Source organism: Lissotriton helveticus, chromosome 11 (assembly GCF_964261635.1).
Source record: "Lissotriton helveticus chromosome 11, aLisHel1.1, whole genome shotgun sequence".
Classification (NCBI taxonomy): Eukaryota; Metazoa; Chordata; class Amphibia; order Caudata; family Salamandridae; genus Lissotriton; species Lissotriton helveticus.
In genome coordinates, this window is record NC_136072.1 from 314,627,265 (window position 1) to 314,649,102 (window position 21,838).

Consider the following 21,838-nt stretch of genomic DNA (forward strand, 5'->3'; position numbering starts at 1 on the left):
GGTCCTCCACCCTGGCTCGTAAGCTCTCCACTGTCTTTTCCAGGCCACCACAGGTCTTTGACGTGGTTCTGTGGTCATCCTCCACCCTTGAAATCCGCTGTTCTGCTTCCACAATGCGCTCGTCATGTTTTTCAATTTTCGCCGCCATATTGTCCACCCTCAGCATCACATTATCCAGTTTGCCATTCATCTCCTGCAGGCTCTGCTGGATCGCTCACAACACCGACTCCATGCCCGTGCCTTCCGTCAGCTCTTGGCCGCCTTCCGCTTCAGGGTCCGTCGTGGTATTTTTGACCTGTTTCCGAGTTTCAAACTGGAGCTTGGTTTGTTGCCTGTCTGGTTTCCCCATGTCGTTGTGTAGCTTCGGTGAGGTGTGTCCGGACGTCTTTGGGCTGCTAGCCGTCGCTGTATTGGCGGTGGAATTGGCGCGATGTGCTGATGTTGCAGCCCCCCACCTTGCTGTGCGCGTAGTCATCGGCCGGTTGATTCGTGTGTGGGTGCTGCTGGGCCCGCGACGGTATTGCGTCTTATAGGGTCAATGGTCGCTGCTGTCTGGGGACCGTATGGGGCACATGAGTGACGAGGCACATCACCCCAGCACCACCCGCTGAAGAGATACTCTCCCCGGTCCCGGTCGAGTGATTACGCTGTTAGGGCCAGATCACGGAGATCAGTGACGCAGCCCCAGGCGTCACTCACAGCGTGCACTCCTCTCACCCTGTGCGAGCTGCAGTTCTCCTCGTTTACCTCGCGGTCACTGACACAGGCACGCTGTCCAGGGGTCCGTTATGCAGCCCGGCCAGCAACAAGGACAGGGAGCCCTCCGCTCATATATACACCCAGAGCCCCTCACATCCGCCAGGCAGCGAAAAAAGGCGCCACAGTGTCCGCTTCGCTTGTCCGCCGCTGCCGGTCATATGCGTTCCAAGGGCGCCGCCATCTTGTCCCTGCTGGAACGCACAGCAAAGCACAGCACCTCTGCACCTAGCCGCGGTCCCCGATCTCCCCACAGCCCCGCATGGAGTCCGATACCTCCAATCCATGCAGCGCCGGGCAGGCTCTTGATTTTAATTCACTTGCTCGTCCCGTAGGCGCAGGTCCGTCGATCCTCACGAGCGGCCATTTTGGAGCGCCTCAGTCGGCATTTCGCTTTTCGGGTCGGAACCTCTCCTCACAGCCCTTGTGGTGTCACCTCCATGCCACGGTGCCGCGGGTCCCGAGTTCCGACGCCGAATTCTCGGTTTATTACGGCGGTAGCAGGGGATTGAAGGGGTCAAAGGCCGCTAGATTCGCGCCCGTCCGGCGGAGCTGACACATTAGCCAGCCATTCCACAGTGCGCCCTCTAGCGCCCCCGGGTGAGTGGGCACAGTTACACATTGAACAGTAATGGTGGTATCTCACAGGTTTTCCCTAGTTTTCTGCTTGTAGTCATGTCTGTTTGGATATTCCTTTTCTGGTTCAAAAGAAAGTATTTGTTAGACTTTGATGTAGTTCTCATTAAACCCACCAATTCTCAGAAAACTCTGAAATAAGTATGATTGTCCACTGCTTTGTAGGCACACCTTTTTCATGGAGAAAAAGGGATGCTGACTTAATACTAGCCAGGGCAGGGATGAGTTCTTCTGGAACCTCTGTCTAAAATGACTTACTACATCGGGTGGGTTTGAAGCCCCATTGTTAGACATACATAGCCTGGTGGACTTTTGAGTTAACCATGTACTTCAGAATCCTGATCGAATATGAAAGGTTTGAGATCGGGCAGTAGTTGGCTTGATTTTTGGGTTGGTGATTGTTTTCTCAGTGGAACAGTTATAATTATGCGTCAGAATGAGTTAAGGAGTGTACTCTGAGCAATGCCTGCATTGTGTATACTCATAATTTCAGAGGTATGTCTGATGATCAATTCTTAGACTCAAGTCACTGGACGGGAACCATCGGGCAGGTTTGACAACATTTAAGAACTGTAATCATTATTTGAGTTTAAGCAAACAAAAGTGGGAGTGTTGGAAGACATAAAATATGGATAGCGAATGGTAAAGACAGAAATATCTCTGTTTAGTGTATATACTCCTGCTGGTTTTCTTATTTTTTAAATAAAGTACATTACCTCGGGGCCAACGATGTTTCCTCAGGTATTTCATGGTCTATCAGAAGATGCACTTGTGGCAAATATGCTGGTGGCTGCCTATTCCGCAGAGTTCTAGACTGATTTGCACCAGGACTCCATCGCCGATCAGTGGGACTATCCAGCTGTACTGTAGGAAAAAATAACAAACATGGAAAATGTAATAAATAACCAGTCGACCCTTTAACCCAGCCCACTTTGAATAAAATGTATCCCTCTTGTTCTAGTAGCTCATCTTTTTTCACACTGGTGAATGCCTTTCTCTGTCACATACTTGAGTCCAGGAGGCCAATTAGTATAAAGATTGTCTTCCGAAATCAGAAGATATGAAAAAATTTCCCTGGTCACTGTCTAACTGCTTAGAAGAGCATGCTCCTTAGGTCCAAGTCGCGGTAGGCCCAATTCCCTGATCCGTGTGTGTGTTTGAATATGTTTGCCTTTTGTTCTCAATAATATATTCAGAATCTTACTTTACCATATTTTTACTCACAAAGCTGTGGTGACCGTCTGTGACACAGAACTGCATCCAAGGTTGTTCTCTGATCGGGTGCCCATAGTAGAATGCTGTAGCTCTCTCTCACAATCTCTCACAGAGGTTGATGTGGTCTGCTTTACTAGTGCTTTAAGCTTAACACTTAGCACTGAACCTGCCTGTTTGAGCATTTCTTTGGTGCCCAAATCATGCACATGAACAACATGTAAACTTGACTGTCAGGGGGGCTTTTTCTGCTTCCACTCTATGGGCCTCATTTATGAGCCCTTTTGCGCCGCCGCAACGTCACTTGTTGAATGTTCTGGTGGCGTAATGTACCCCGGCATATTTACAAGCCCACGTAAAGCCAATTTCTGTGGCTTTTCATGGCCTTGTAACTATGTGCCCTTTTCACGCTGAACAATGCATGAAAGGGGCGTTCCATGGGTGCTGCTGTGGGTGTTCCCACGCAACACCCATGGAATCTGAAGCATTCCCAGATTTACAAGAAATCGTAAACCTGGGAATGCATCAGAATACAACGCCACCCCAGGGATAGCGTTATGGAGGCGCAAAAAGGAGAAATGTTTTCAGTTCCCCTCATATTTTCCTTTTTCTATGTGTGCGGCAGTAAGCAGCACACATAGAAAGAGGAAATTGCCTGAATTTATTGATTTTGAGCAGGTGGGTGTACCTTCCTGCAAAAAATCAATCACCCCACCCAACGCTGGCCCCCTTGCTCCATGGTGCAAGGATGTCTGCGTGGCTTATGGTAGCCCATTGTACGCCAGCGCTGGGGAAAAGGACATGAATGCACCATATCTCATAGATACGGTGCATTCCTTCCCTTTTGTTTTGACGTAGGGCAGAGCAGCAAGAATCCTTGCGGCACTGCGCTACGACAACACCTCATAAATGAGGCCCTATGTCTTTGTATCACTTTAACCTTACTGGTGAGCCTGCAAGATAGAATATAAACTACACACCACACCAGTCTTTCAAATTGTATGTGTGTGGTATATTTATCCATATGATTTAGTGAAGCTCAAAGGTTCTACACAACTAAGTGAATGGGGGTTACTGTGTTAGGATTTTTTACCCATAAATACAAATGCTAAGAAAAGGCAGGCAGTGAGCTTTCAAATACTACCACACCTACTAACCTCAAATTGATGTCAGGGTTCTTGAAGGTGTAATGATTTTCTACAAGGTAAGCTTTGCCATAGTTTCCGGCATCACCCTTTCATTTGCAGGGTGTCGCTTCTGCCATGATTCATGACTCAGCTCAAATGAAACTTGGGTTGTGGAGCATTCAGGAAATGTGAGGTCTCAAAAGTTCTGCTCGCATATACTACTAAGGCCAGGCCAGAAATGGTGAATATAATATGCAGATTCTCAGTATGTAAAAGTGGTTGTAGCAAAGAGATGGAATTTACCTCATGATTCACAAACAACAGAAGAGGTATGAGGGGTCAGGGTAAAGGAAGACAAAGGAAAGATTTAAAGATCCACAATAGGAATTGAAATTGACATGGTAAGGGGGCACAGTAGCCTTTTTATGCCGACCTTTTGTGTGAATGGATGCATATTTATTGTATTTACTCATAACATTTATAAAGCTACCATGTTAGGGTTTCGCTACAGGATTAGGATGAGTGTGTTCCAGTTATACTACCTTAAAACAGCCATGTTTTGAGCTTCTTAATGATGGATGGGTTCTCAATGCATAAATACCTGATTCCCTATTTCTTTGATTCACCTGCGTGACTGGGTCATGCCTTTACTTCCTCAGAATTTTACATAAAGACCGGTCAGTTTCTACATACAGGCCAGACACATGTTTTTGCAGATTTCTGCAATACAGTGTAACCATACTTCACTGAAAAGCATCAACCCTGGCTTTTTGTGGCTCAGAATGAAGCTTTCAATCTTAACCTTGAGAATCTACCTCTTCTGCACTAACAGCTCAGTGTACATCACTTTATGTCATAAGAAAAAAAGAGCATTTTATTAGTCACAAGTAAGTATGGTTGGGTAAACCAAGGCAGCCAAGACCCTAGCTCGGTCAAAGGTGTATCTCTGGCTCTAGGTCCCGAATGAAGGACAAGCTACAAATGAGCATAGCCGAGGTCCTCTCTCCAACTCCATTATGCAGATTAGTAAATTAGAACCAAAAATAGGGTCTTGCTTATTGACTTATTGAAGGAGAGCTACTGTAACACAGTATGGATATGAGTAAAATATGAAATGTGCTTCTTGCCTATGAACTCCGAACTTGCAGTGTTAATTGAATGCACAAGAAAGTGAAAATATGTCTAACAGACATGATATGTCTTATGATGGCTCAGCTTATGACGTTGGTCTAAGGGCCAAGTCAGACCCATGATGGCTCTGGTTCATCTCTCCTTATAGATTTGGTGGATTATCCACCTTTGCCAGTAAAGCCTCCCATGTGACAGTATGGCCGCCAATTTTAAAAACAGATTGGCAGCAATCACTAAATAACATTGATGTATTAGCCAGCTGGCTACACAGTATATTAATCTTTCTAGTATTGGTGCCTCTATGCCCTGGTGTCTCTTTCAGAGTGTAGCTTCTCTCATGGTCTTTCTCCATCCCCCTCTACCCCCTCTCTGCCACTCTGTGCCACATAATTCTGTATTTGTTCCTGTATCTTTCTGTCACAGTTCTCTCTATCATCGAATATCTTCTTGTATCTCACCTTCAGAGCTTTTCTGTGAGGAAAATCTGACTTCCTCTGTACCAACTACTCTTTTTAGGTCTAACATGACAGTGCAGCTGGCACCAGACCTCATGTGATAAATAGAAAAAGAACTTTAAGAAGCACTACTGGAAGACAGTCTTTGGCTCCCTCCACATGTTGATTCTCCTTCCTACAGTATTTGATTGGACAGAAGGTATGTTCATCCACTGAAAAGCTGTGTTTGGGTCCTACATCAAGCCTGGTTAGAAAGTGTATGCTCAATGCAGTCGGTTTGAGTTAGTTATATTGACAAGACAAAGATGCCATATGTCAGATGTGATAGGTCTGATCAATTTATTACGAAAAGTTATGTTAACCCTTTCGGTGCGCATAATGGCATAGGTCCATCATTAGCCACATACTCATGTGCGCATGACAGAACCATTCCGTCATGTACACACAAGCACTAAATCCCTCTGCTGTGAACAGCAGAGGTAGATCCATTTTTTTTTAGCCTCGGGAGGTTGGGGAAGAGCTTCTCCAACCTCTCAAGGCATTTTTTTCCCAGTGAAATGATGATCAGCACGCAAGGTGCACTGACCTCCTTTCACTGAAACCGAAACTGAAATGACCCAATTGGCTCATTTTTGTTTCACTGTCTAGGTGCTCGTGGGGCTACCTCAGCCCCCTGAGCACGTAGGCAGATGGCAGAGGTGTTGTTGGAAAGGGAAGAATCTCCCCCTTCCAGTGGCATCCAAATGGATCCCTGCTTGGGGATCGATGCAGGAGGGCCATCTCCAGGCAGGGAGCACCCACGAGACACCAGTGAGTGGGGAATAGCCCCTTGGGCATGGGCTTTTGCTCCCCCCAATGTTTCTGGCAAATTTCAGTCTGGCTGCCCCCTCCCCTGGGAGGCAGATGGGTCAACAGCCCCAAATCTGCCCCAAGGGTGGGCAGAAAGCACACTAGGCACCAGACACTTATTTCATTTATGTAGGTACGTATGGGGGCAGGTCAACATGGGAATGCCAATGCCCCCCCAAAAAAGCCACAGTTTTTCTGCCCCCCAGGAGGCAGATGGGGGCAATAGCCTCTTATCTGCCACCTACCGGGGGCAGAAAGCCCACTAGACACCAGGGATTATGTTTTTTTATATGTAAGGGTGGGGGATTCCCAGAATGGGCATGCCAATGTCCCCACCCCAAAGCAAATTGCCACAATCTTTCTCCCCCCCCAGAGTCAGATGCGGGCAATAGCCTCTTTCCTGAACCCCCGTGGGGGCAGAAAGCCCTCTAGGCACCAGGGATTAGGGACCAGATGTAGGTAAATACCATTTACCGATTCTAAAATAGCGAATTTTACCGATTCGTATTTTAGAATGGTCAAATGATATGTAGCTAATGATTCTGTAAATTTTACCGAATCGGTAAAATTCGGTAAATACCGATTCGGTCTTTACCGATTCGGTATTCCCCATTCATTCCTATGGGCCTGAGGCCCATAGGAATGAATGAGAATTACCGATTAGGTAAATACCGAATCGGTAATAGGGGGTAGACTTACAAGGGTGTCACATTGACACCCCGTTGCACCCCTGTATAGTGCATGGGTGCACATGTGGCAGGGCATGTATGCCTGCCACATGGCACAGTTGAAAAAAGCACAAAATTGCTTTTTTTAAGATTTTCGATATTTACCACCAACTATTAGTTGGTGGTAAATACCGAATCCTTAATACACATGAGCACTCTTAGATTTGCTTGCTACATATCATCTACCGATTCGGTAAATACAGAATCGGTAAATACTGTTTCATTAACATCCGATTCGTATTTACCGAATCGGTATTTTTGGGGCTCCTACATTACAAATTCCCAATACCGGTCGGTAACGGCCGAAATTCAGTGATTTCGGCCGTTACCGAACGGTATTGGGCGACCTACATCTGGCCCCTAGTTCTTTACCATACATAGGGGTGGGGCTGCCCAGAATGGGCATGCCAATGACCCCGCAGCTCAAGAACACATAGCCCGAGTCTTTCAGCCTCTCCCGGGAGGCAGATGGGGGCAACAGCTCCTGATCTGCCCCCGGGGTGGGGCAGAAAGCCCACTTAGCACCAGGGATTATGTTGATTGTTTTATACGTAGGGGTGGGGGCTTCCCAGAATGGGCATGCTAATGCCCCCGCCTCCAAAATACAGGTATACTTTTTATCGGAGACCAAGGAGAAAGCTGGTGTGATCCCACACAGAAATGTTAGGAACATGTGGGTATTTTAGCTACATTTGAGGGGCTTTTTTTTCCAAAGCTATGGTTATTAATTTTAACAAGTGAAATGCGACAGTCCCGCACATCTTCCCATGCAGGGGAGACCATTCCGTGGCAGAGCTATAGCAACATGACCGTGACATATGAAGAGACCTAGCTGAATAACGACCCCCAGCATTCAGAGCAGCTTACTACAGGTTACAGCTTCTAATACCAACGGGGCGTGCAATTCAGTCCTTCCCATAAGAAAGGCAAGCAATAGTACTGCATGTCATCCAGTCTCTTGTCGTCAGATGTAATATTCTGCGACTCCCAGTCAGAAGAGCTCCCCTACTGAGTGCAATCCGCGGGAAGTGTCAAAAAAAAGAAAAAGAAAAAAGAAACCCCCCCCCCGTGGTGGCGGCAATGTGGCGGCACGAAGAACACCAACCATGTGGCCTCAGAGCTGAAAAAGATGAAGGGCCCTAACGCTGAAAGGGCAAACTGCTGACGGGAGGCCCCGTGAAAGGAAGGAAACCAGGGGTCCCCACCGAAACTGTTCTTAAAACCATCCCTAAAGATATCAGACATGCGCTCCAGACTCAACAGTTTCCATAAACGGGAGTGCCAAATGGAGATGGCCGGTGCCTCTCTCCTCTTCCACGCAGCCGCCGGGTAGTCTTGGCCGCTCCAATACTGAGCCACATGATTTTTTTATCCGCTGTAGTCTGATGTTCTAGGGATGAATCTCGTAGGCCCAAAAGGATATTAGCCATAGATGTGGGGATGGGATAACCCAGCATCTCTTTAATGTGAGCTAAAATCTCTTCCCAGAAGGGGCGAATAAGAGGGCAGTCCCACCAAATATGCTGAAAATCCCCTAGAAACCCACAACCCCTCCAACACCTATCGGAGGCGTCGGGAAAAATCTTTTGAAGCTTGGACGGGTGTAAGTACCAGTCCATCATGGTCTTCATGTGGGCCTCCCTAAGATCCAAGGAGTGGTTAAATCTTGAAATATCAGACCATAAATGAGACCACTCCGCATCAGTGATATCTCGCTGAAGAATCCCCTTCCACATGGACATGTACCTTGGCCGGGGTGTGAGTGCCGTGGATAGAAGAAAATCATATATGAATGAGATTACTCCCTTCATCGAGGAGGTCCTAGCGAGAAAAGCCTCAAATTTCGTGAGAGGGCGTGAAACCACCTCCCGTACCTGAGGAGTGAGCGCTCAGTGGAGAAGTTGTGCATGGTGATATCTCTCAGAGTCCCCCACCCCGTAGTCTCGCTTACAGTTATCGAAAGAGAGTGGATCGAAATTATGGAAAAGATGTGTTAAGGCAAGGCAGCCTCCCTCTCTCCACGCTGCAAATGGGCCCTCCTGTAGCGCTGGAAGAAAAGCAGGATTAAAGTGAAAAGGTGTAAATGGGGAGGGAAAAGTCGTCCATCTATCATCCCTTGTCACTGAGTCCCAGACTCTTAAAGTGGTGGGAGTGGGGGTACGGATATACGCATTCCTAGGTCTGTCACATTTGGGTCTCCAGACTGAATCCCAGATGGTTCTCCCTGCCACACTACGATCCATATGTAGCCAATGTTTTTCCGATTCTAATTGCGTCCACTCTACCAACACCCGTAGTTGTGCTGCTTTATAATATAGGTGAATGTCCGGGAGACCCACCCCCCCTCCCTGCGAGTTCGGTGCAGAATAGAAAAGGAAAAGCGTTTCCCCCCCACCCCCGCCAGATAAAGCGAAGAATCACGGTCTTCACTCGTCTAAAGAAGTCCCCGTCAAGTTCAATGGGAAGGGCCTGGAACAGATGCAATAGCTTAGGGAGAAGGGACATCTTCACAGCATGGATCCGACCCATCCAAGATAGAAACAGAGGCTTCCATCGTACAAGGTCAGCCTGAATCCGGGTCAGTATGTGGGGGAAGTTGGCTGAGTATAATTTCCCCACTGTTGGCAGAGGTGTGAGTGACTGAAGTCTACAAACTTCCGATTGAGGGAGAGTGAGATTAAGTATGTACGACTTGTCTAAGTTTATTTTAAAACCCGCTACTGCTTCAAATCTTTCCAGCTCCGATTGCACGTGCAGGAGGGAAAGGGCCGGATCAGAGAGAGATAAAACGACATCGTCTGCAAATAAAGTGATTTTGTGTGATTCTCCCGTAAAGGGCAGACCTCGTATGTCAGGGTTACCTCTAATCGCTAGTGCCATGGGTTCGATACTTAGGGCAAAAAGCAGGGGCGATAGGGGGCAACCCTGCCTAGTGCCCCTAGAGTGATTAAAAAAAGAGGATTGGCACCCATTCACCGCGACTCTGGACCGGGGAGATAAATAGTTAGCACGAATCATGGTTAAAAATGTAGATGAAAAGCCGAATGCTGTCAACGTTTGGAAGAGAAAGACCCAGTCCACCCTGTCAAATGCCTTTTCGGCATCAAGCCCCACTAACACTGCCGGGATCTTAAACTTATTGGCCTTCTCTATCAGGTGTATGATACGCCGAGTGTTGTCATGAGTCTGGCGTCCCTTAATGAATCCGGACTGATCGGGATGGATGAGAGCCGGCTTCAGATCGTTAAGCCGTTTCGCGATTATTGAGGAGTATAACTTCGCATCGAGGTTAAGTAGGGCAATTGGCCTGTAAGGAGCACAGCGGCTAGGGTCCTTCCCTGGTTTGGGTATGACCGAAATCATGGACTCTGACATAGTACCGGAAGTCTCGCCTTCTTTGGCCATTCGATTAAAAAGTTGTACTAAGTGTGGGCTAATATCTGAGGAGAATGTCTTGTAGAAGATGGCTGTATAGCCATCTGTTCCAGGGGCGTTATTGGGTTTTAAAACTTTAATAGCAGAGACAACCTCCTCTCTAGTGATAGGGGCCGAGAGTTCCTCATTCCACTCGGCAGAAACCTGGGGCAGAGGCAGTGCCCGTAGGTACTCTCGTTGTTTAGCCGGATCCAGGGTATCCCCAGAATACAGGTTTTTTATAAAATGCGCCGAAGAGTTCAGCCTTGTCTTCATCTTTATGAGTGACATCCCCAGAAGGACCTTGGATAGCCCCTATGTATTCCCGCTCTCTCTTGTCTCTCAGCTGCCTGGCGAAGTGTTTACCAACCTCATTGCCCTGTGAATAGGACAGGTGCCTTAATTTTAGTAGGGTGTATTCCGCCCTATTATTGTAGAGCGCCCGAAGTTTGCCCCTGACCGCCGCCAGATTACGTTGCGTCTGTCTAGTGGGATTCGCTTTGTGGGCTTTTTCAAGAGAGGACAGCTCTCCCCCCAGCTGCTCCCTCTCCCGACTGCGTTGTTTATTGAGATCAGCATTGAGGGATATACACCGCCCTCTAAAAAACGCATTAAAGGCGTCCCATGTGTTGTACACTGATGTGTCCTCCGGATTGTTAAGGGTAAAGAATTCAGTGATGGATTCCCTTAGTTTAGTACAAGAGTTTTTGTCACGAGCCAATGACGCCGGAAAATACCATCTGGGGAGGACTGGCCACCCACACCCCAGTCAAGACAGATCGAGAATAGACTATGATCAAAGACTGAAAGCGGAGAGATCTTGGCCTCCCGAAGGTTACCCTGTAATGACTGGCTAAAAAAGATATAATCTAGGCGAGAGTGGGAGCGAAGAACGTGGGAAAAAAATGTGTAGCCCCTGGACTGGGGGTACAGAGTCCGCCAGGCGTCTAAAAGACCCAGGTCCTGGATCCGCTGTTGTGTGTCTGGGGAAAATGAGCCCATGTCAGAGTGTTGTGGATGAGTGCTGTCGAGGTCCTTCTGCCACACTAGGTTAAAGTCTCCCATTAGGAACAACAGCCCCTCAGCGAAGTCCGTAATTTTCCCCAGAAGAGCATGAATGAACCCAGTCTGACCAGAATTAGGTGCATATACTGGGTTCTTCGCATAGATTCCCCTGACGAGATAGGAGACGGGGAAGTCTTAAACTTCTCCTTGATCCTCTCTCCCCATTTCACTTTAGGGGGCACTTTAATTTATCGACCACCGGGGCCCTCGGGGCCTTTTCTCAAAGCTTTGCTGGAGGTTATGGTTCCCCGTGCGTTGAGGTTTCCTCGCTTTCTGTTGTTGGGCGATTTTAACATTCATGCTGAGCTTGTCGAGCTCCCTGAGTGTAAACTTATGCTGGCATCTCTTGGCTTGGCCCTTCTGGATCAATGGGTCTCTGGGCCAACTCACTCCGGGGGTCATACTTTGGATATTATTTGTTCGAATTTTCCTCTGAGGGTGGAGGTTCCTCAAGCTCTTACATGGTCGGATCATCAGCTGATTAGATTTACATGGACTACCGAGAAAAGTCCTTCCAATGCCGCTAAGACTGTGTGCCCCCAGAAGATTAACTTGCACACTCTGACTGCTTCCTTGAATCAGAGTCGACCCGTGTTGGGCAATGAGTTAGACAATGCGGTTATGACTTTCAATGCATGGGTGGCAGAGGGGGTGGCTTGTTCCTCCAAAGGGTCTGACACGCGCAGAACCCGATATATTCCTTCTCAACCCTGGTTTTACCCTGAATTGCGCACACTTAAATTGGCTTGCAAAAAATTAGAACGGACCTGGCGTCGAGCATATTGCCCCCTGGCCAAAGAGGCATTACGTGTGGCACAGAGGAAATACTATGTTTGCGTTAAAACAGCAAAATGCGAGTACTTTGCTATTAGGATTGACAAAGCGAACAATAACAGTCGGGAGATCTTTTCAATTGTAAAAAATGTTCTTTCTCCCTGTGCAGAACAAATGGCAGTGCAACCTTCAATTGGTTGGTGTGAGAATCTGTCTTCATTCTTTGAGCAAAAAATAGCTTTGATCCAGTCTAGCCTTAGAGCAATCAGCATTGATAACACCGTGTATGATGCCCCCCTTCCACTGGGACCGTCCTCTCTAAGGTTGGCGGCGTTTGTGTCACCATCAGTTGAGGACACCTTAGCTGTGGTTAAATCTTTGAAATCGGGATCTCCTACTGACCCTTGCCCAGCTCGGGTGTTGGCTGGCGTTGCTGAGGTGGTTAGTCAGGAAATTTCTCATATTGTGAGCCTCTCCTTCACATCAGCCAAGGTACCCAAAGAGTGGAAACAGGCCAAACTGCTACCTTTGCTCAAAAAAACAGGCGCTGATCCAACAATGCCGGGCAACTATCGGCCTATCTCATTACTTCCAGCTATGGCAAACATTGGGGAGAAAATGGTGTTCCGGCAATCGAGTGCATTTGTTGAATCAGCGGGGGCTCTTCATCCTGCCCAATCTGGTTTTCGTGCTGCTCACAGCACGGAATCAGCATTGGTTGAAATCTCTGAAGCTATCAGAGAATGTATGGACAGTGGCGGCAGAGCGGCTCTAATTTTATTGGACCTCTCTGCCGCGTTCGACACGGTACCGCATCAGCACTTACTCACTCGGTTGGCTAATATTGGGGTCACGGGCTCCGCCCTGGAATGGGTGAGCTCTATTCTCTCGGCTAGGTCTCAGCAGGTGTGGCTCCCTCCCTTTTCATCCACAGCTAAGCCCCTCTCGACGGGGGTCCCTCAGGGCTCCACGTTGAGCCCCTTACTTTTTAATATTTATCTAACCCCCTTGATTTTGATGGCGAACAACTTGGGGCCAAAATTAGAGCCTATGCCGATGACACACAGCTACTGTTCACGTGGCCTGGCGTAGAGCTGGGCACTGAGGTCATTCGTGCTTGCCTTTCCTCAGTCTTTAATTGGTTAGCTGCCTCCCAATTGAAATGTAATGAGGATAAGACTGAGATTCTGCTCTATGGAAAATTTCCCCCTAAAAGAACTGCTTTGGCCGGTGGGCTTCCCTTTACCTTGCTCAGTTAACATCCCTGCCAAGAATTTAGGAGTTTGGTTTGGGGAAGATCTTCGTTTTGAGGCTCACATTAAAAAACTGACAGGAGGCTGTTTTGGTACCCTCAAGGCAATGCGGAAGTTTTTTCCATATCTCCCCACTTTAGCAAGAGAGTCCGTTGCGAGAGCTTTAATACTCTCGCGCCTGGACTATGCAATGCCCTGCTAAGTGGGTCCCCTGCTTTCTTGGTGGGACGCCTCCAGGTTATTCAAAATGCTACGGCCAGACTCTTATGCAATATCCCTAATCGGGTGAGTGTAGGAGGCTATCTGCAGCAATTGCACTGGCTGCCAGTGCCACAACGGATTACCTTTAAAATACTGACACTGGCCTTTAAGGCCGTTAATGGGCTGGGTCCTGCCTATTTGAGGAAAAGGTTCAGTCGCTATTCCCCCAACAGACCGCAGCGCTCTGCTGATCAAAATCTGATGTTGGTTCCGCGCTTTGGTAGCTCACGGTTAGGAGGACAGTCAATTGCTGTCCGTGCAGCCTTCGCTTGGAACATACTTCCTCTGTTCCTACGATCTATCCCGAATTTTGGTCCATTTAAAAAAGCTTTGAAAACTCACTTGTTTAGGATTGCCTATTAGTTTTCTTTATACTGATCTCTTTCAAGGCCGCTTCTCTCTTCTTCACTCCGCGCCAGGATACTCCGGTAGTAATAGAGCGCGTAATAAAACAGCATATTAATAATAATAATAATAATATACCGCTATGAAAGTACAAAGTTTCCCCCGCAAACGGCCCTTGGCCATGATCCAGCGGCCTTCTTTGTCACTCTGGACTCCCAAGGGTATGTATGTATGTATGTATGTATGGCAGAATGAAACATGAGGGCCACCCCCCTTTGTTTCGTGGAGGCTGAGGAACGATAAATAAGTGGGAATTGTTTATGTTTAAGACGCATGTCCTCAGACCTGACTAAGTGGGTCTCTTGGAGGGCCACTATGTCCAGGTGGTGGTCAATGACATACTTTCATAGTTTTTGACGTTTCTGGGGGGAATTAAGCCCTTTAATGTTCCATGTTCCGATGGTAATCGGCATCATAGTAGAAGACAAAATCGCTGCGCCCTGAACAGCCCCGTCCCACCCACATCCCCGATGGTTGGTATTGAGCCTCCTAAGAAAAAAACACCCCGCCTGATCCTTCCAGCGGTGCCATGAGCCAGCACAGATGTCCCCCAGCCCATAACAAGTAAAAAGCCGCCACCACTTCCCTCCCTACCCCCCCCAATACCCGCAAAAGAAGAACAAACAACATGAACAGAAAAACTATGCAAACATCCTTGTTAGGTCGCCCAGTGAGGCAAAAAAGCCTCCACATGGACCAAGAGGGACACCAAGGACAAGGGCCCGGTCCACGTCCCCTCCGGCAGGGCGCATAAAGATGAATCGACAGCTAGTCCCAATAGTCCAGGCAGCGCCCATGCCCCCGCCCAAGTGGTCCCCCACAACATTGTTCATCATGAGGCCAGTATGTTAAGGCTGACACCCAGTAGAACACTAGCAGCAGACTCTTGACGGGTAGAAGGCCCCGCACACTTAAAGCCAAGACAAAAAGAATATAAGACAGTCTTCGTATAGACACCTCCGTTAGTCTTGACATGACCTCCCGACTAGCATCAGGACCAAACGTCTCGATTATGTGACCCACCTTGAGTTCGAGGGCACGCAGTCACATCTGAAGGGAGACTGAGTCCGGCGAAACTCCATATATCCCATTACTTCTTGAGGGTGATCACGGGCTCAAGAAAAACATTTGCAGGGAAGTGAAGACGTCCAGAGTCCATCATGGCTTCCCTCGCCAACCATCAACTGCGCCCTCTGCGCACATTCGTCACCCAAGTAGAAGTGGATCTCTTGCCTTGCGATGGGCCGCCAGATGCCCCTGAGCTAGGAAGCCCCAGGATTTCCAGCCCCTTCTTAAGGTCGACAATGTGGCGCCGCCTGTTCTGGAATTTAAAACTGAGCCAGAATGGATAAGTCCACCGATACCTGATGCCCTCAGCCTGCAGTTTGGCGGTGACTGGCTGGAACGCCTGCCTTCGCGCCAATGTCGCCGGGTCGACGTCCTGGTAGATAGTGCAGGAATGTCCTTGAAAGGAGAAGGTGTCTTTCGAGCGTGCCGCTTGCAGGACTGCCTCCTTTATTTTGTAGGAGTGAAATTTCGCCAATACGTCCCGAGGTCTTTTCTTGTCACCAGACACTGAGGGGCCTGTAAGGCCCGGGTAATTTCTAGCCTTTCTTTAGACTAAAAGTGACTATAATCTACTATCATTTCAGTCTTGGCTACCTTTTCGTTTATTAATAAGGCTTAGCTATGCGCTTTGACAGGTTTTTTTTAAAAGACTTTATTCAGCACCAAATACAATGCACAGTAGTGGTCAACAAACCAGAACAGTAGATGTGTACCAACTGGCGATACAATACACAACAAACGAAGAAGATTAATGCAGGAGCGGAGAAGTCCTGGTCGGTTTGAGCAAAAATACAGAGTGCCATTTTTAAATACAGGAAAGCCATAAAGACAAAAATGAACGAAGTGCAAGAAAAACAAAAAAACACAATAAAGCAAAGGAAATGAAATCAATAAACATGCGAGAATCAAGAAGGCAAGTCGGGCAGCACAGAAACAGGTACATAGTTAGAATGTCGTGGTGGTCAGGGACATAACCCACCCATCCTGGCATGGGTCCGCTAGCACAGTTCCCCACTCAAAAAGGAGCGAGACTCCACAGTTGGCAAGCATTACGCATGGAGACACGCCGGCTCCCACGTCCACGACCAACTCCCCCATCCAAAGCAGACTGCAGTATAGAGCCCAAATTGGTGAGTGGCACGTCAGATGGCGTTGGGCGCGCGGCAGAGCCGCACACAGCCTAACCCACCCCCTCTGGGACAATGGAATGAAGGGATTGGGACTGTGCCTTCTGAGTCAGTTTTTCAACATAGCTTCGATATGGCCCCCATATATCTGTCGGATGGGAAGCTGGAGGGAGCAAGGCTGAAAATTCCAAGCTGTTAACATTGCAGTGGGCCACACTCCTTAGCCATGCGCCAACCTGCGGAGCGCGACGAGCGCACCAGAGCAGCGCAATTTCCCTCTTGGCCAGAAGGAAGCACAGGGATGCTAGTCTTCGGAGAGGGTGCGGGAAATTAGCAACGTAGCCCAACAACGCAATTTCGGGGGTAGGATGCAGTGCGCTTTGACAGGGTTTAGTGCCTTTTTACCGTTAGTTAGGCCTGTAGGCCCAAAACCAGAGAGCAGCCATTTTGGATGGCTGTCGCATCCATTTTAGATAGCTGCCTCGTCTGTGCGAGGTGCTTCCAGAGTAAGAATAATATTTAGAGTTAACTTATTATTCGCTAGCGGGAAGACCGGTCGAGACCGGCCCTTATCAGAGGAATGTATTTTGTTCACTGGTGGAAGACGCAACACGCAGGTGGCCACTGCCGACGGCGTGAGAAGCCAGAGACTGGTACAGGAATTTGGTGGGAGTCGGCCTACGGGTGGAAATTTCCATAGCGAATGAGAGAGAGATATTAGCAAAGAGCAAGGAGTAGTTAGAAAAAGAGCAACGTGCGGAGCAGACCGATGAAGTTGGTCCGAGAGCTGGTGATTAATTGCTAGCTTTTACTGAAGAGGAGAATCCTGTAATGTCAACATGCAGGAGTGGTAGAAACAGAGCGAGTCCAGAAGAGGGTTCGAGTTTTGGAACCAAGGCAGCGTAGACGAGGTGTAGCGGTGCAGACGTGTATTCGTGAGCCATAGTGGAAGAGCAGAGTCCCGAGCGAGTGAAGACCCAAGACAGAGAGAGAGGGACCAGCCCCGCTGCTGAGATGGAAAGACGCACGTTTAAGGTGAGGCGTTCTAAGCTAGTGTAGGTGACTTATAATTAATAATCCATCTTTCCTCCTTTATTAGGTTGTAGATGATGGCTAATTGCAACTATAATTATCTTGCTAATGATGTGTCTAATTGTATAAATAAATGATGTTATATCCGATCCATATGTTTGAGTGTTGTTTCTAAGACAGGACTAACCTTTCTTTTTAAACAGATACTGGCAGGTTAGCAGGTGAGTAGACCCTTCTAGCAGGTAACTGAGAAATGAGAGATTGTGTAGCCTATGGCTGGAAGGAACTCCCAAATGTTCTAATGAGATAGCTCTTCTAAATTGAGAATAGTAAAGATCATCGGTGCACCTTAGGTGTACCGCCGACCCCTATAGAATACGCCATTGGGGAATAACAGGTTCACCAGTGGGAAGTATAGATGATATTGATCCCAAGAGTTAGGGAACCGTCTGGCGACGTTAAATCAAAAGTCTGGCGACTCTAAATCGAAAGTCTGGCGATGTTAAATCAAAAGTCTGGCGACTCTAAATCAAAAGTCTGGCGACTCTAAATCGAAAGTCTGGCGACGTTAAATCAAAAGTCTGGCGACTCTAAATCGAAAGTCTGGCGACGTTAAATCAAAAGTCTGGCGACTATAAAGAGAATAAGCTGCCCTCCGACGCTAGAGGGGGTAGGTTGGTCCAGGTCAGCTTGCCGTGGGGCTTTAAAGTAAAGATCATAGGATATAAGATATGGAATTCCTTAGATGTTAGCTATATCTCTAATTGTATAGGCTTGTAAATAGCCTCTTTTCACCTTCTCAGGTGAGTCTTCTAAATGTCTTGTAAATAGCGGCCTGAGAAGAGTGTGTTTGCGTGACGACTGGGTTAGCCACGGCTGGTGGCTGCCTATCCCAAAAATCCGGTCGTTACATTTGGCGTCACGAACCGTTTTCGATCGATAAGTGCGGGAATGCCGTCGTGATTTCTTGAGAGGATCCGTGGGTTCTCGCTGTGTATAATTTTGTATATATCTGTTTGTTGTATTATTTTTTGTTCGATTCTATTTGCTGTATATATTTGTCAAAATGTTCTCGAAGAAAGTTAAACCTCCTTTCGAATTGCCTATTGACATACCTGGTTGGGATTCTACCGCTTACGAAGCGCTTGCACATGAATGGGCTAATTCTACTGGGCTGAGTGAGAACTGGAGTTCCTGCTTGGGGGACGCTGGGCCAGCTCAGGTGGTTGAGTGCTTGCAGAAAGTCCCGGTCGTGAAGGGCAATGAGCTTCCCGTTTTGGGACGGAGAGGTTGGATGTTGTTGAATGCGTACAGGCTTGTGCATGAGAATATGACTCGATTGCTATCTGATAATAAGACTTTGGAGGAACAGTTTGTTGAAGTTCAGAATGATGTTACTCTTTTGCGATGTCAAAATAAACTGCTCGCTGACAAACTTGAAACATATCAGGCTGTAGCCGAAAGGGCTGCTGTCCGTATTGCGAAATACAAATATAGACACCGACGTGGAAGGCTTAACACCAGAAAAGTACGTATGGCCGCTGCGAAAGCAGGGCTTGACTGGAATCCCGATGAATGGGATGGTGATATTTGGAATTCTTCTGATGCGTTTTCTTCATCTGAGGAGAATGTTGCGCGTGCACCGTCTCCTGTTAAATGTCGTAATTCTTCTAAAGATCGTACTGACGTTTCTGCTCATCCGATATATCGACGTAAATTGCAAGGCAATCCTAATGCTCCTCAGGGTATTGCGCTTGACAGTCTGGAAGATTATACACAACAGGAATTGAATGATATTTTGGATCGCTTCCGACAAAAGTCGGGTGAATCCTTACTGACTTGAATGGTCCGTCTTTTTGACACAGGTGCTTCTGGTATCTCGTTAGATCATGGTGATGCTGTGAAGTTTTGTACCTTAAATTCTGATCCTACTGTTCAGGAAAGTTTCCGCCATTTTAATGGTAATAACCAAACCAATCTTTTGCAGCTGGCAGTAGACGGTTGCAATCGTAAATATCCGACTGAGTCTGATTGGCCTATGAATGACAAACAATGGTATACTTTGAGGGACGCTTCTCAGCGCTTGAAAGAGGAATGCATGAAGACCGCTATCTTTTTGGGTACGGCTCATCAGTTGATGGACTGCGTGCTTAATACATCTGTGAGGAATAGGTTAATTCGTACTTCCCCTCCTGCTTATAAACAAGTGATGATGACTCTGTTGATTAATCAGACTGGTAATCCTTTGTCTGCTGTGCTTGAAGCTGTGCGTGAACTCAGTGACTTGGGTGATTGGTTTAAGCCGGAACGACAGTCTCGGCCTGAGGCTCGCACTGATGATTTCCGTTTCACTCAACGTGATATGTATATGGCTCTGCTTAAGGATGGAGTCCGTGAGAGTGAAATTCATGATCTTCCTAATAATGTGCTGTGGAATATGTTCCGTAAGCGTGGTTTGGATAGGAAGGAAGGTGCTAGACGGGTCCGTAAACAAGACATTGATCACTACCACTCTGATGGCGATGAATATAGTTCTAGGGTGTCCCGTGAGCACGAGAGAGAGAGAGAGAGAGAGAGAGAGGGAGGGAGAGAGAGAGAGAGAGAGAGAGAAAGAGAGGGGGACAGGACACGGAATGATTCATCTTGGCCCAGGAGAGAGAGAGACAGAGACAGAGAGAGAGAGAGAGAGATGAGAGAAGAGACCATTCTGTACGAGAGAGAGAGAGAGAGAGAGGGTGGTCGATCCCCAGAGGTAAGAATGAGAGATAAAAGATCACGATCTCTTGAGAGACTATCGCAATACTTTGTGAATGACAAAAATCCTTTTCTTGAGGATAAAGGATATGAACGGGACGCAACATTACCTAAACGGTATGAGAGTCTGTATCCTGATTTGTCCTGGGCGCAAGAACACGGTAAACGAGACTAGGAAGTAGGTCAAGCTCCAGTGCGAAATTGGTCTCGTAGAGACCATAGGCCTTATGTAGATATTGAAATATATTGGAGACATCGAAATATACAGAGGGCCCGAGCATTGGTGGATACTGGAGCGGAGGCCACTCTAATTTCTGGAAATCCTAAAAAGTTTAAAGGACAAGGTTACACAATTACTGGATTAGGTGGTAAAGAGACCCCCGCCGTACAAACTAAACTTGAACTGAAAATTGGAAGAAATCCCCGAAAAGAGTATCATGTATTGGTGGTACCTCTTGATGAATATATAATTGGCATTGATATTTTAAAAGGTATGACGTTGCACTTGGATGATGGATGTTATAAATTTGGACATGATTATTACATATCATCTAAAATCGTGAGAGTGGGGCGTTTAATTATGCCTCCGATTAAGATTCCTCAAGCCACGAAAGTGGTTTCAATGAAACAGTACCGCATTCCCGGTGGGCACGAGGAGATCAGTGCTACCATTCAAGATTTAATGGACGCAGGAGTAATAATTCCTGTTACTTCGGCTTGGAACAATCCTGTTTGGCCGGTCCGTAAGAGTGACAATTCTTGGCGTATGACAGTTGATTATCGAGAATTGAATAAACATACACCTTCTTTGACGGTTGCAGTCCCTGATGTTATTACTCTGATTGAGAGAATTCAGAAACATACAGGAACATGGTATGCAACCATTGACATTGCTAATGCTTTCTTTTCCATTCCGATTGCACCTGAATGTCAGGAACAATTCAGTTTTACATGGAATGGCCGTCAAATGACGTTCAGAAGTCTTCCCCAGGGCTACGTGCATAGTCCGACTATCTGTCATCGGATAGTGGCAGAGCATTTAGACGAGGTGACCATTGATCCCAAAATTCAAGTGTGTCATTATATTGATGACATACTAATTCAAGGTGATACACAAGATCAAGTGCGAACACAATTTGAACAAATCATTGCACACTTACAAAGCAAAGGCTGGGAGATTAATCCTGATAAATTACAGGGTCCAGCGCAACATGTAAAATTTTTAGGTATTCATTGGCATGAAGGAAATAGAGAAGTAATCCCTCAAGTGAAACAGAAAATTGCAGAATTCGCAGTCCCTAAAAATAGGAAAGAAGCTCAAAAATTCATTGGTCTATTTGGCTTCTGGCGCCAACATATTCCACATTTGAGTCAGATTTTGGCCCCTTTATACAAAGTTACACGTAAAAAGAACGCATTCGAATGGAACAATGCACAGCAGGATGCATTTGATTTAGCAAAAGAAGCAATTCAGCATGCTTTGGATTTGTGGCCCGTGCGTGATGGTGATGTGGATCTGAATGTATCTGTACAAGAGATGTATGCAAATTGGAGTTTGTGGCAGAAGCAGGGCAACACTAGAGTACCTCTAGGTTTTTGGACTAAAAAGCTACCAGATGCTGGTGAGCGTTATACACCTTTTGAGAAACAATTGCTTGCATGTTACTGGGCTTTAGTAGACACGGAGCAATTGACATTGGGACATGATGTGATTCTGAGACCAGAAATTCCTATAATGCAATGGGTTTTAAGTTCACCAAAAATCCATAGAATTGGACATGCTCAGGAAAT

General features: G+C 47.1%; 1 protein-coding gene across 9 annotated transcripts in view; it reads right to left on the minus strand.

The window, feature by feature from the left end:
• Positions 1-21,838, minus strand: part of SNED1 (sushi, nidogen and EGF like domains 1) — a 2,618,914-nt gene that overhangs the window by 409,932 nt on the left and 2,187,144 nt on the right. For all 9 annotated transcript variants that reach the window (XM_078665627.1, XM_078665624.1, XM_078665625.1 and 6 more), the window contains one exon: positions 2,109-2,256. In XM_078665627.1, coding sequence (XP_078521753.1) covers positions 2,109-2,256 — 148 coding nt within the window. The remainder of the gene's footprint in view (positions 1-2,108; positions 2,257-21,838) is intronic.